Genomic DNA, 13,708 nt, shown 5'->3' on the forward strand with positions numbered 1-13,708 from the left:
GGTTGAGGCCCCAGCAGCCACGAGGCAGGCAACAATCATCCCAGGCGGTTAAGGAGGGGCTGGAAGGCCTGGGAGGCTCTGGACCACAGCCCAGGGTTCCCGGGCAGCCCAGGAAGGGGCTCCCTCGCAGGCCTGGGGCAGCTTGCCCACCACCTTTCTTCCTGGAGACTGGAAGCCAGGAGGGGACGGGGAGCACACCGATGGGGGCTGTGGCCTGGGGTGGCTAGGATGGGGCGCCCCACGTGGCTGGTTGGGGGCACATCTGGCTTCTCTGGCTGGCCCTGAGTTGAAAACAGGGACAAAAATTGGGGAAACTGCGGTCACTGGCCAAGGCCTGGCCGTCTGGGGACCTCCCCGAGCGTCCTGCAGGGCTCAGAGGACTCTCCGACAGCAGGGGGGGGGGGTGGGGCATCTAGGAGGGCGTGCCCTGGGCCCTGGGGTGCGGGGAGCCTCTGGGAGGGCGTGCCCTGGGCCCTGGTGGGTGGGTACAGGCCGACCCGCAGGGACCAAACGCGGCGTCGCCGGCCCGGCCCTCGGGCGCTGCAGGTCGAAGGCCGCCCTGCGCCTGAACTTCGAGGTGTGCAAGGGGCTGCAGGGCCACCTGCAGCTCCTGCCCAAGACCGGCTGCATCCAGGCCCTGTCGTCCTACTCGGTGCGGCTCAAGTTCCTGCCCAGGTGCGTGGCGCGGCGGGGTCCCTCTGCCCCGGTGGGGGGGCAGGGGCTCTAGGTGAGAGCCGGAAGCTGGCTCGACGCCCACGTCGTGGCTCCTGTGTTTCTTTTATGTAGGAGGGCGTGCCCTGGGCCCTGGGGTGCGGGGAGCCTCTGGGAGGGCGTGCCCTGGGCCCTGGTGGGTGGGTACAGGCCGACCCGCAGGGACCAAACGCGGCGTCGCCGGCCCGGCCCTCGGGCGCTGCAGGTCGAAGGCCGCCCTGCGCCTGAACTTCGAGGTGTGCAAGGGGCTGCAGGGCCACCTGCAGCTCCTGCCCAAGACCGGCTGCATCCAGGCCCTGTCGTCCTACTCGGTGCGGCTCAAGTTCCTGCCCAGGTGCGTGGCGCGGCGGGGTCCCTCTGCCCCGGTGGGGGGGCAGGGGCTCTAGGTGAGAGCCGGAAGCTGGCTCGACGCCCACGTCGTGGCTCCTGTGTTTCTTTTATGTAATTTCTGGCTCTCGTCTGACCTCAAAGCACCCTCATGGTTCAGCATTTTGTCGTTTCTCAAATATAAAGAAGAACATTCAAGTGCCTCCTGTCTCTTTCAGACGCTCCCTCCCGGAAGATGCCGGACAGTATTTTGACAAGGAAAGCGGAGTCCTGGAGGCCCCGATGGCTATCCGGGTGGCTGACCAGGTCTGCGTGGGGCACTTCTGGGAGCGCGGGCGCCTGGGGGAGCAGAGGGTACAGGGGGGCGGAGGGAGGGTCTTTGTGGATCGGCGAGAGGCCCCGAGCGCTGTCCAGGGCCGGCAGGGCTGTCCCCAGGGCAGCCAAGCACACACGTGTGTACAGTCCAGCCCACACTCAGATCCAGGTGCCCGGGAGTGTGCACGTCCTCCGTACACACGCCGCGTGTGAGCACACAATGCACCGCACGCGTAGACGCACAGGCGCACACGCGTGTGCACACGTGCACTCCTGCGCCCGCCCGCCCGCGCTGCGCGTCCCAAGCCAGGGGCCGACAGGGAAGGGGTTGTGTCCCTGAACGGTGCACCGTCGGCCATCAGCTCACAGCCGGGATGGTGCTGTTCTCATTTTTGGAAACACTTGCATAAACTGACCTCGGTGACCGGATGCGCTTGCCCTCCGCACTGCAGATCAAACCCGTGGGGTTTACTGTCCACGCCATAGTCACCACCTCGGACCTGGAGCTCAGCCCCTCGGGGGTGGACTTTGGCTACTGCACCGTCTACGAGGCCATCAGGACCCAAGTCAGCCTCTGCAACCGCTCCCTCCTGCCCCAGGAGTTTGGGTTCGTCGGGCTCCCCAAGGTGACTCGTGTGGTCAGAGCGGGAGGTTTGGGGCATGGGCTGCTGCCCAGGGTCCAGGCGCCTGAGCCACTCCCGGGCTCCACACTCACCTCCAGGCACCTCGGCCGGGGCGTCTCTGCCTGCGGCCCCGCCCCCACCTCACCCCGCCTCTCTTGCCCTCTGTCCGCCCGCTGCACCCTCAGGATCCAGAGTCCTCTCCCCGCCCTTCCTTCCGGGACTCTTGCCTGCCTGGCCCTGCAGGGCGGCCAAGACGAGGCCCAGGCCTGGCTGTCCTCACTCCTCCGGGGCCACGCCACCGAGGACCCCGCTGCCCACTCACATATATGCGGACGCAGTCACACACACGGACACTCACACATGTGTACATATGCACGCAGACACATCCACACACACTCATATCCACACGTGGTCACATGCATGCAGATGCACACTCACACATATACACACTCACATACACACAAGTGCTCACATGCGGGCAGATGCACGCACACCACCCTCTCACACTCATCTGCACACATACACAGGGGCTCACACCCACGTGACACACTTACGTACATCTTACATACACGTAGCCACACACACATTCACACGCGCCCACACACTGCCACGCCGCGGCCACACGCACGTCCATGCCGGCTCCCCGCGGCCCTCCCCAGCGGGTCACTGAGTTTTCGCCTTGGCATCCATGGTCTTCCGTTTGCCAGTTTGTGGACATCCAGCCCAATGATGGGTTCGGGACAATCCTGCCGCTGGAAACTCTGCAACTCGATGTAATCTTTCAGCCCACCAAGGCCAAGGAGTACAACTTTGAGCTCGTCTGCAAGTCAGAGATTAACCGGTGAGCTTGGCAGGAGGGGGCGCACGGAGGGCCCTGGCAGCCAGCTTGGGAGGAGCCGCCCCTGGCCGTCCAGGCTGACCACAGGGCTGGGCAACAGTGCCAGCCTCAGGAAGCTGAGACCCAGGTCCGTACGCCTGGGATCCAGGCTGCCTTGCAGGCGTGTGTGCTGTGCACATGTGTGAGCGGACCTGTGGGCGTGTGCGAGTGTGCAGAGCATCCCCTGGGCACGAGCCCCGCTTGCCCTCATGCACCGTGATGGGCCAGTCTCTGGACCTCCCTGGCCTCCGTGTCTACTCTGAGAACTGGGGCTGAGAAGGTGCTGGGGAGGGAGAAATGGACTGGACGTGGAGGGGGTCTGGCCCAAGGGCCGGCTCTTGCTGCTACTTGGGATCATCAGCCTCTGGTGAGGAATGTGGTGGCATCCCGCCCCCGGGGAACCAGCCCTCCTGCCCCTCCCCTTCCATCCCCTCCAGTCCCCACCCACGTTCCAGCCCTGGCTGCTGCTGTCTGGTCCTGGCTGGGGGCCTGGGCAGCCCTGGGTAGGGTCGGGCTGGCGACCTCCTCCAGCCGGGCATGTGGCCATGGCGGGACAGGTGGGCCCAGGATCTGACGCACCTGAGGGAAAGCAGGAAGGGGTTCACGGCGGTGATCTTTGGGAGCAAAGGGCAGAGTTGAAACCCGTGGAAGAAACCAGGCGCCAGGCTCTGCCGCCCTGCTGCGCCCCGCTGCCCGCCCCCCCTGGACTTAGTGCCCCGTCCGCGGGCTGGGGCCCTTCTGGGTTTGTTCACAACTCTCTCAGCCTCTGGAAAACAAACCCCAGGAAGAGAGGGGATTGTGAGATAACCTCAGTACTCAGGACAGGCTCTGACCTATGGTAGAAGCTCCACAGATGTTTGCTGATCGAAGGTGCATTTAGTGTTTCTTCAAGAACTATCTACGTATAAAATTGAAACTGCCAAAAACTCAGCCAGGAGCCGTCTTGGGGAGGCTAGGAAAGCTCGAACTGTGAGGCCTCAGGAATTAAAGCAGTGCGTGCGGAGCCCAGAGGAGATAGATAGATAAATAAATAAATAAATGTTTAGGCAAAAAAATTTTTTAAACATGACAGAAAAGGAAACAAAAGTGGGTGATAAATATATATGTATATATATATATATATATATTTTTTTTTTTTTTTTTTCCCTAGGAAGGCTTTATTTTTCTGCCAGGCAGAAGGGAAGATACAGCAGGCTAGCGCCTCAAGAACAGTGTCCCCCCTCCTTCGCAAAACAGTCACAGCTGGCATCAGGCAGCCCCGTAATTGGGTCTTTTTGTCTCTGGGTTATTGGCCTGCGACTTTTTTTCTGAAATGCAAATGCTGCAAGGAGTGATTTGCTACAAGGGAGTGCAGGATGTAATTCACATAGTGTTAAAGAGTAATAGGTTAGCTTTGTGAAGTACAAATCTAGTTACAGACACTACAGATTAGTAACAGTTAAAAAAAAAAAAAAAAGAAAAGAAAACTAGGAGTGATTAACTTTTTCAGGCCAGTTTATGTTTCTTCTCTGGCCTGTTCACCGCTCCCTTTATTTTCCTTGTTCTCAGGAGAGGGAAAACTTCATTTCTATTTTTGCTGCAAACTAATTCCCCACTGCTAGTTCATTCCCTCCATATCAATGGAGGAAGGGAAACGGGCGTCGTTCTTGTCTGGCTGAGGACAAAACTTCAGTTTTGCTCCACTTGACAAACACCAGCTGTCCGGCCCAGGGGCCCATCTATCTCCTATTTCAAATCCCCCCCCCACCGCCCCGAGAGACGTGAACCCCAAGAAATCTTTATTGGGAGGATGAGGGATGATGGCCTGTCTTCTGTAGCTTCTTCAGGCTGGCAAGGGGCTCGTAGACCCTACTTAGTTGGGGTCATGGAGCTCTCGCCCTGTCTAATTAAGGGCCCCAGGGTGACTTCTGTTGTTGTTTTGGCAGGATCTGTTCTGAGAAATGGCTGGAATCTTTGCATCATCATTATCTTCATGTAGACTTGTTGTAATCTGATAAGGGTCCTTCTATCCAGTTTGGAGATAGTCCTTTAAATTATGTCTTTTCCACTATGTATAATGCCCTGGTTTTAGGTCATGGGGCATCTGATCAGATCTAGGTGAATTCCTCCATTTTCAAGTTCCCAAAAATACCTTGAGATTTCTGTATCTGTTAGTGAGGTAGCCTTCCTAATTTATCTGATAAAGCTGCTGGGGACCCAAGAGTTTCCAGTCTCGTAGGTGCTGACGGGTGCGTCGCGACTTCCGTATGCCTTCTTTCTGATCCTCCAATATTTAGTGTTTTCTCGGAGTGGAAGTCCAGGCCGGCGCGGGCAAGAGAAGAGAGGGTGTCCTCGAGGCAAAAGAAGCCTCGGCAGCTGCTAGGTCAGCCTCCCCCCCGTTCTCCACCGCAGCCTCGGAGTTCCGCAGCCGAGTCGGTGGGCTGGGTGTGATCAGGCACAGCCCTGTGGCGGGGAGTCCGTGGCGATCTGGACTCAGAGATATCCTCCCACCCTCCGCTCTCCTGAAGGAGGCTGGCGTGGAGAGGGAGTCCCGAGCTTCCGATCAAGCCCAGGCGCCCTGTGGGGCCCAATAAATATATTTTTAAATGCAAAAAATTTTTTTAAAGCTTAAAAGCTTCCCAAAGTGAAAGATGCAGATGGCTTCACTGATGAGTTCTTCCAAACATTTAAAGAAAAAATGATGCCAATTTTACACAAATCTTCCAGAGAACAGAACAAGATGGGAAATCTTGCTGCCCTCAGCCCAGTGCTGCTGCTGCTGCTGCTGCTGCTGATGGTGATGATGATGATGATGATGGAGATGGAGGTGGTGATGATGGTGATGTTGATAAGGATGATGGTGATGACAGTGATGATGATGATAATGGTGACGATGATGGTGGTGATGGTGATGATGATGATGGTGATGGTGATGACAGTGATGATGGGGATGGTGACGATGATGGTGGTGATGGTGATGATGATGATGGTGATGGTGATGACAGTGATGATGGGGATGGTGACGATGATGGTGGTGATGGTGATGATGATGATGGTGATGGTGATGACAGTGATGATGGGGATGGTGACGATGATGGTGGTGATGGTGATGATGATGATGGTGATGGTGATGACAGTGATGATGGGGATGGTGACGATGATGGTGGTGATGGTGATGATGATGATGGTGATGGTGATGACAGTGATGATGGGGATGGTGACGATGATGGTGGTGATGGTGATGATGATGATGGTGATGGTGATGACAGTGATGATGGGGATGGTGACGATGATGGTGGTGATGGTGATGATGATGATGGTGATGGTGATGACAGTGATGATGGGGATGGTGACGATGATGGTGGTGATGGTGATGATGATGATGGTGATGGTGATGACAGTGATGATGGGGATGGTGACGATGATGGTGGTGATGGTGATGATGATGATGGTGATGGTGATGACAGTGATGATGGGGATGGTGACGATGATGGTGGTGATGGTGATGATGATGATGGTGATGGTGATGACAGTGATGATGGGGATGGTGACGATGATGGTGGTGATGGTGATGATGATGATGGTGATGGTGATGACAGTGATGATGGGGATGGTGACGATGATGGTGGTGATGGTGATGATGATGATGGTGATGGTGATGACAGTGATGATGGGGATGGTGACGATGATGGTGGTGATGGTGATGATGATGATGGTGATGGTGATGACAGTGATGATGGGGATGGTGACGATGATGGTGGTGATGGTGATGATGATGATGGTGATGGTGATGACAGTGATGATGGGGATGGTGACGATGATGGTGGTGATGGTGATGATGATGATGGTGATGGTGATGACAGTGATGATGGGGATGGTGACGATGATGGTGGTGATGGTGATGATGATGATGGTGATGGTGATGACAGTGATGATGGGGATGGTGACGATGATGGTGGTGATGGTGATGATGATGATGGTGATGGTGATGACAGTGATGATGGGGATTGATGGTAATGGTGGTGATGGTGATGATGGTAATGGTGGTGATGGTGATGATGGTGGTGATGGTGGTGATGATGATGATGGTGATGATGATGGTGATGGTGGTGATGATGATGATGATGGTGATGGTGATGGTGGTGATGATGATGATGGTGATGATGGTGATGATGGTGATGATGATGGTGATGATGGTGGTGATGGTGGTGATGATGATGATGGTGGTGATGATGATGGTGAGGATGGTGATGATGGTGATGATGATGGTGGTGATGGTGGTGATGATGGTGATGGTGATGATGGTGATGATGGTGGTGATGATGGGGATGGTGATGATGGTGGTGATGATGGTGATGGTGGTGATGGTGATGGTGATGATGGTGATGATGGTGATGATGATGGTGGTGATGATGATGATGATGGTGATGATGATGATGGTGATGATGATGATGATGGTGATGATGATGATGGTGATGATGGTGGTGATGGTGATGGTGATGACATTCCAGAGGTCAGGCACACCCCCAGAGCAGGGCTGATTGTCCCCTGGTCCTGGCCCCTGTGACGGGCACCAGCTGCCTGTGTGACCAGATAAAAGAAGCTGGAGGCTCGCACGCAGCTAGGCAGGGAGGCCAGGCACGTTGCACATCTGCCTCTGAGGTCAGGAGAACATTCCCCACACGCTCATGGGCTCATCTCACCTCGGTGGTTTTTGAGGGGGAGAGAAACATGTATAGTGTGCACGGAGATAAAAGCATTTTCTCAGCAAACGTGGCACTGGGTGTCCTGGGTGAACCTGCTACCTGCAGGTCACAGCATCTGCCTGGGCCTGGGTGACGGGACCTGACGGTCTTTCCCTGCAGCAAAGTGGAGCAGGACCTGAGAGAGCCGCGGGGGGCTCCTCAGAGGGACATCGGAAGACGCATGGTCACAAGAATGGAAAGGAAGGGTCTGGAGGGGTCTTGGGTGGGCCCCCCACCCCCGGTTCCCAGGTCAACAGAGCAAGGCCACAGGCCGCGTCCCTCACAGGCCCTTGAGCCAGCCGGGAAACAGCTCCATCACCTTCCTGAAGTGACTCCAAGCAGCTCTTACTTTTTATATGTAATGATTATCACATTCCATACATTTGTGCTTTTTCAACTAATTAATTTCTAACAATAACCTCAATGACATCTCCACCCAGAAGGAATTTTTTTAACATTTAGAGCCTGTACTCACAGGACACAAAAATATACATTGAAATATTTCAACCTATGAACACATTTTTGTTACGGACAAGTATGACAGGGCCGTCGACATCACCTCATAAAGCATTAAAGCATATGTAACTAGGATAAAATCCAATGGCACGAGTGCAGTGGGAATAGGAGTTCAAAGAAACATGGAATGTAAATTTTCCACTGGTTAAAATACCAAATATCTGTTCTTTTTTTTTTAAACCGGATGGTGGAAGAATCAATTCACGGGGTTTCCCTGGTGGCGCAGTGGTTGGGAATCCGCCGGCCAATGCAGGGGATACGGGTTCGAGCCCTGGTCCGGGAAGATCCCACATGCCGCGGAGTAACTAAGCCCATGCACCACAACTACTGAGCCTGCTCTAGAGCCCACGAGCCACAACTACTGAAGCCTGCACGCCTAGAGCCCTTGCTCCGCAACAAGAGAAGCCACCGCGATGAGAAGCCTGCGCACCGCAACGAAGAGTAGCCCCCACTAGCCGAAAGTAGAGAAAGCCACACGCAGCAACGAATACCCAACGCAGCCAAAAAAAAAAAAAAAAAGAATCAATTCACTATGGTATATAGATTCCCATGTTTATATTTAAAGAGTAATTTATCAGGTTTTTTAAAATATTTATTTATTTGGCTGTGCCGGGTCTTAGTTGCGGCATGCAGGATCTTTAGTTGCAACATGTGGGATCTAGTTCCCTGACCAGGGATCAAACCCAGGCCCCCTGCATTGGGAGTGCAGAGTCTTAACCACTGGACCACCAGGCAAGTCCCCTATCAGTTTTATTATTTTAATGTCAGTGAATAATTAAGGAAATAAGCCAGAAATTACCTCTTTTGCAACTGTTTAAACTTGTGATTAAAATTTTAACTATCTAATTAAAATGTGCACAGGGGCACAAAGTATTTTCAAAATTTACTAAAATTTTGAGCTGAGCTGCCCACGCTGTCACTTCCAGGTGCTTCAAGGTGACGTGCCGGGCTGTGGGTGTCCACCCGCCCCTGGAGCTGTCCCACTACCAGGTCAAGTTTGCGGCCACCTCCTTGTACGACACGTCGGTGGCCACCCTGTACGTCACCAACTCCCGCCTGAGCATGAACTCGCCGACGCCCTCGGTGCCCCGCATCGGCTTGGAGGACGCATCCTCCGTGGGGCCCACATCTTTCGAGTTCCTGCTGCCCCCAGGCTCCCCCATCACCATCTCACCCTCGGTGGGCACCGTGTGGCCAGGAAAGGTGGGTGTGGGCCCCACGGGTGGGCTGGGGCGGGGCCAGCCCAGGGGGCCGGTCTCTACTCTCCCTGGACCGCAGCGATTCAGCCAGACAGCAGACATGGAGATCAACCTGGATGCTTATCAGACCCAAGCAGGCCACGGTGCCCTCTGCCCAGCCCAACTTGGCCCCAGAGGTGGGGCACCCACGGGCAGCCGACCCCACAGGCCCCTGGTTGGAGGCTCCAGCAGCTCAGGCTGAGGGAGGGTGTGCAGCCCTTGGATCTCACAGCAGATGGGCACAGAGGCCACGCAGCACCTGGTCACCAGGAGCACAGGGTGCCTGTCCACTGGTTGGCGAAAGGTTTCCCCACCACTGCTTTTGCTGACAAAGCAGAAGGAGCCCGGGCCTGGAGGCAGAGACTCCCTGGGGCCATCACAGCCTCTCTGAGCTGAATTCCTTACCTTCAAGAGTCAGGGGTGACAGCCACTGTAAGGGGACTCAGTGGGGAGGGGCACATGCAGGTCCTGGACCTGGCAGTGTTTCAGTAAGTGATTATTGAAATGCATTTTATTAAACTGAGCAAATTCAGCTTCAGTCAGGGTTCTCCTCTCCAAGGGGGTTACTGCAGCCGCTACCCACTCCTGCTCCCTTGCTGCACTGAGCACGGGGCAGGCCGTGGTGAGTGAACCCCCTTTGGGACCCGGGGCCGTCCCAGGGGGTGGACTGCAAGGTGGACGTGCTTCAGAAAGGGGGACAGGTGAGGGTGCAGGGACTCACCCCCAGGTGTCAGTGGCTGAACACAAACGTCCCCTCTCACTCGTGCCCCGTGGGCAGTGGGCTGGTCCATCACAGGACCCCCCCACCCCCGCCTGGTGAGAGGGGCTTGGTGAGAGCATGTCTGCAGCCACCCCAGCTTCCGGGAGCAGAGGTCAGGAAGGACCTTCCAGAAGGGCTCGTCTAAGCTGAGACCCCAAAGAAGAGATGGGGTATCACCCCAGGATGTCCAAGAGCGTGACCAGGGGGGTCCCGGCGGCGGCGGCAGCGGGGCGCTGGGGGCCACCCACAGGGGCCCCTCTGCCCTCCGGCCTCTCTCCTCACAGAGGTGCCTGGTCCGGGTGGCCTTCCGGCCCGTGCTGCCCAGCGAGCTGATCCACCAGGAAGCCTTACGGGCCCTGACCAAAGAAGCTGAGGCCAAATCGGTACATGGCGGCGCGGGGGGAGCCTGGGGGACGGGGTGCTCCCCACTGTGCACCAGGCCGCTGCGCAAAGGCTTGGGAGCAAAGCCCACCGGCCTTGAGGCTGGGGGGCCGGGGGGTCAGGAGCCCTGGGCAGACTTTTCTGGAGCCTTGTGTGTGTGGAACTGTTTCAAGAGGTTAACACTTTTTCTTGGCAAGCTCCTCCCTCCCCTCTTGAAAGCATCACTAGGCGAGGTGGATCCCCAGACGGCGGTCCCGGGAGGGTGGGCCGGGCCCCTCTGCACTGGTTAGCCGGGGGCTTGCCCTTACAGTGGAGGGGAACGGATAAACCTCAAAGGGGCCTGTGAATCCTAGCAAGTTCAGGCCTGGAGAGGCAGCCACCGCCGGGCTCCTGCCGGGAAAGGGCGTCCAACAGAGCTGGGCGGGCGCAGCCCAGGGCCTGCCTGCTGCTGCCTTGGGGACGCAGAGAGCCCCGCGACTCCCCGCGGCCTCTGGGTCCTGATCTTGAGCATCCGTGCTGTCATAGCAAGCACAGGAGGAGGGGAAGGGCCTGCAGCCTGCCGGCAGGGCAGTGAAGCTGGGGGCAGGGACCGGGACCCCCAGTTCGGCCAGCCCTCCGCCCTGCCCCGCCCCGGGCCTCGGTCTCCCCGACGGTAAAGACAGACACTGGGGTCTCCGCACCTGCCGACGGTCTCCCCCAGGGAGCCGCTTGGAGTTTGGGCCCCTGGGTTCCTGCCCTGGGAGGTCTGCTGGGAGCAGAGTCCCCGGGGCAGCCCCACAGTTGGCCTCCCACCTTGCAGTCCCAAAAGGACACGGCCACCCAGAGGAAGGACCAGCGGAGACAGTCCTTCTCCATACTGCGGCTGCAGAACCGAGACCGGCTGTTCCAGGCCTCTGCCTCCCAGCCCCCGGAGCTGCAGAAAGAGGACCTCACACCCAGGTGGGCCCGAAAGAAGGCTGCCCCCCACAGAGACTTCCCCCACCTGGAGCAGAGCTGTTTTGAGCCTTGTGACTGCAAGGCCCGGGTGGGGCTGGCTTCAGGTACAGTTGGAACCGGGAGCTGCCTTGAGTCCCCTCAGGCTCTGCCTTTCTGGGCACCTGCGCACCCCCTTCCCCTGCGGCCCTGGGGCCCAGGGTCCTTGTGAACAACCTCAGGCCAGGGGCTGGGGAGATGCTGAGCCCCTGACTCCCGTGTTCCAGCTCAGCGACCCCAGCCTCGCCAGCTGCCAAACGAGCTCCAGAGAACTCCAGTGGGCTTGAGCCACTTGCCAGCCCTGGACCCTTGCCTGTGGCTCCAGGAACATGGCTCTCTGGTTAGGTGCCTGACCGGACCCTGGGGGAGGGGGGAAGCCGCCACAGCAACCAGGGAAGGGGTGAGAAAACCAGCTGGTCAGACAAAACTGGGACAGCCACAGCCTGGGCCACAGCGTGGCCCCCCAAGGCTGCCACCCCACACCCTCTGGCCCAGGGCCCTGGGGAGCAGGCCTGGCCTTATGGACCCCTCCATGGAGGGCAGCGCGGGGCCTCTTGGGCCGCTGGGGGCAGCCTAGGGAGAGGGGTGTGAGAGCACCTTGCTGGTTCCACTGCAGCTCCCAGGAGTACCAGGCTGCGCAGGCCACCCTGACCAGAACTTTCCAGGGGAAGTTGGACAAGTTTGTGGTCCCCTGTGCTGTTGCCAGTGGTGACACCAAAGACAGGAAGGGGGCGGAACCCCTGAGCTTCAGGTGCGGTGCTCTGGGCCGGGTGGGGCGTGGTGGCCAGGAAGTCACTGTCCCCGCTCTGCAACCCCCCAGATCTGGGCGGGGCCAGCATGGGGTCAGGCTGAGAGGGCGGGGCATGCGGCGCCCACTCCGCCCTCAGCAGCTGCCCGCCACCCGCAGTCCCCACAACACCGTGTACCTGGAGCTGTGGTGTCCGGCCGTAGCACCATCCATCGTGGTGACGTCCGACAAAGGCAAGACCGTCACTGACTTTGGCGACATCGCTGTAGGTGTGTCCTGATCGGGCCCAGCCCCCCACGACCATCCCCCACCCATAGGGACCCAGGCACCCCGTCACCGCCTGGGCTCCCATGCCCCACCCCCAGGCCTGGGCAGTGACCTGACTCCCCCGTTTCAGGACAACGCGGCATAAAGAAGGTCTCCATCCAGAACATCTCCCGCGAGGATCTCGACGTATCCTTGTCCATACCCGGCCCAGGCAGCCTGCTGCAGGGGGCCAGGGGTGTCTGGTGAAGGGCTGCGGCCCCGTACTTGTCACCCATCCTTGACACTGGGCCATCAGCTGGAGTACTCCGTGCTGAACCCCAATGGCCCCTTTGTCCTGCTGAACCCCATCAGCAAGCTGGCGTCTGGAGAGACCCAGGTCCTGGAGCTGTCCTTCTCCCCCCGTGAGAGCGTCCTGGTGAGTCCTAGGCCCACCCTGAGCCGGGCTGCAGCCTTGGGGCTCCACGGCCCCATTCTCCACTCTGCACACCCGCCATGTGCCCAGGCCCGGGGAGCCGCTGGTCCTCCCGGGCCCTGGCCTCTTGCTGGAAGGAGGAGGAGGAGGCCAGGGAGCTCCAAGCCGTCTTAGGTCCCGCACGCCCTGACCCAGCTGCTCCAAGACGGAGCTCCTACACCTGCCTCTGACACGTGTCTGCTCCACGCTAAGGGACGTGGTCTCCACAGGCCCAGGAAATGCTGGAGGTCATCACCAAGAGAGGCACGCTCTCCCTGGCCCTCGTGGGCATAGGCGTGGCGTCCGTGACCACGTGCTCCATTGAAGGAGGCGTCCTCAACATGGGCTACACAATCGCCGGAGAATCCACCTCCGCGGGCTTCAAGGTAAAGCGTGTGGTGGGGACCCGGCGCCTGCCCCGCCTCCTGGGAGGGGTCGTGCCCCAGGAGGGGGTCAGCCCTGCCTTGATCAGGGAGCCAGTGTGGGTGCAGGCCGCTCCCACCCCACCCCCAGCAGCGGTCACCTCCACGGCCCTCTCTCGCAGCAGAAGCTGAGGACACACACCCTCCTCCCCAACCTCCCCGGTCTCTCTGCTGCCCGGGCCTCCTCGCTGCTCCCGTCCTCCTGCCTCAGGGCCTTTGCGTGGGCTGCCCCACCTGGGATGGGGGGAGCTCAGCTCAGGCACAGCTCAGGGGAGGGGCCGTGTGGGCTCCCCGACCCGGGCAGGAAGGCACAGCTGGCTCTTGCTGCCCCCCCAGTGTCTGAGGGACGTGTCAACCTTAGGATGCAGCCACCCAC

At 58.5% G+C, this 13,708-nt stretch overlaps 1 protein-coding gene across 1 annotated transcript in view; it reads left to right on the plus strand.

The window, feature by feature from the left end:
- CFAP74 (cilia and flagella associated protein 74) overlaps positions 1-13,708 on the plus strand; it is a 60,385-nt gene that overhangs the window by 44,581 nt on the left and 2,096 nt on the right. The window contains exons 20-31 of the mRNA XM_024125640.1: positions 547-675; positions 1,257-1,344; positions 1,806-1,979; positions 2,684-2,817; positions 9,020-9,296; positions 10,376-10,474; positions 11,272-11,411; positions 12,061-12,195; positions 12,352-12,461; positions 12,590-12,645; positions 12,755-12,874; positions 13,141-13,296. Coding sequence (XP_023981408.1) covers positions 547-675; positions 1,257-1,344; positions 1,806-1,979; positions 2,684-2,817; positions 9,020-9,296; positions 10,376-10,474; positions 11,272-11,411; positions 12,061-12,195; positions 12,352-12,461; positions 12,590-12,645; positions 12,755-12,874; positions 13,141-13,296 — 1,618 coding nt within the window. The remainder of the gene's footprint in view (positions 1-546; positions 676-1,256; positions 1,345-1,805; positions 1,980-2,683; positions 2,818-9,019; positions 9,297-10,375; positions 10,475-11,271; positions 11,412-12,060; positions 12,196-12,351; positions 12,462-12,589; positions 12,646-12,754; positions 12,875-13,140; positions 13,297-13,708) is intronic.

This window comes from Physeter macrocephalus, chromosome 3 (assembly GCF_002837175.3).
Source record: "Physeter macrocephalus isolate SW-GA chromosome 3, ASM283717v5, whole genome shotgun sequence".
Lineage (NCBI taxonomy): Eukaryota > Metazoa > Chordata > Mammalia > Artiodactyla > Physeteridae > Physeter > Physeter macrocephalus.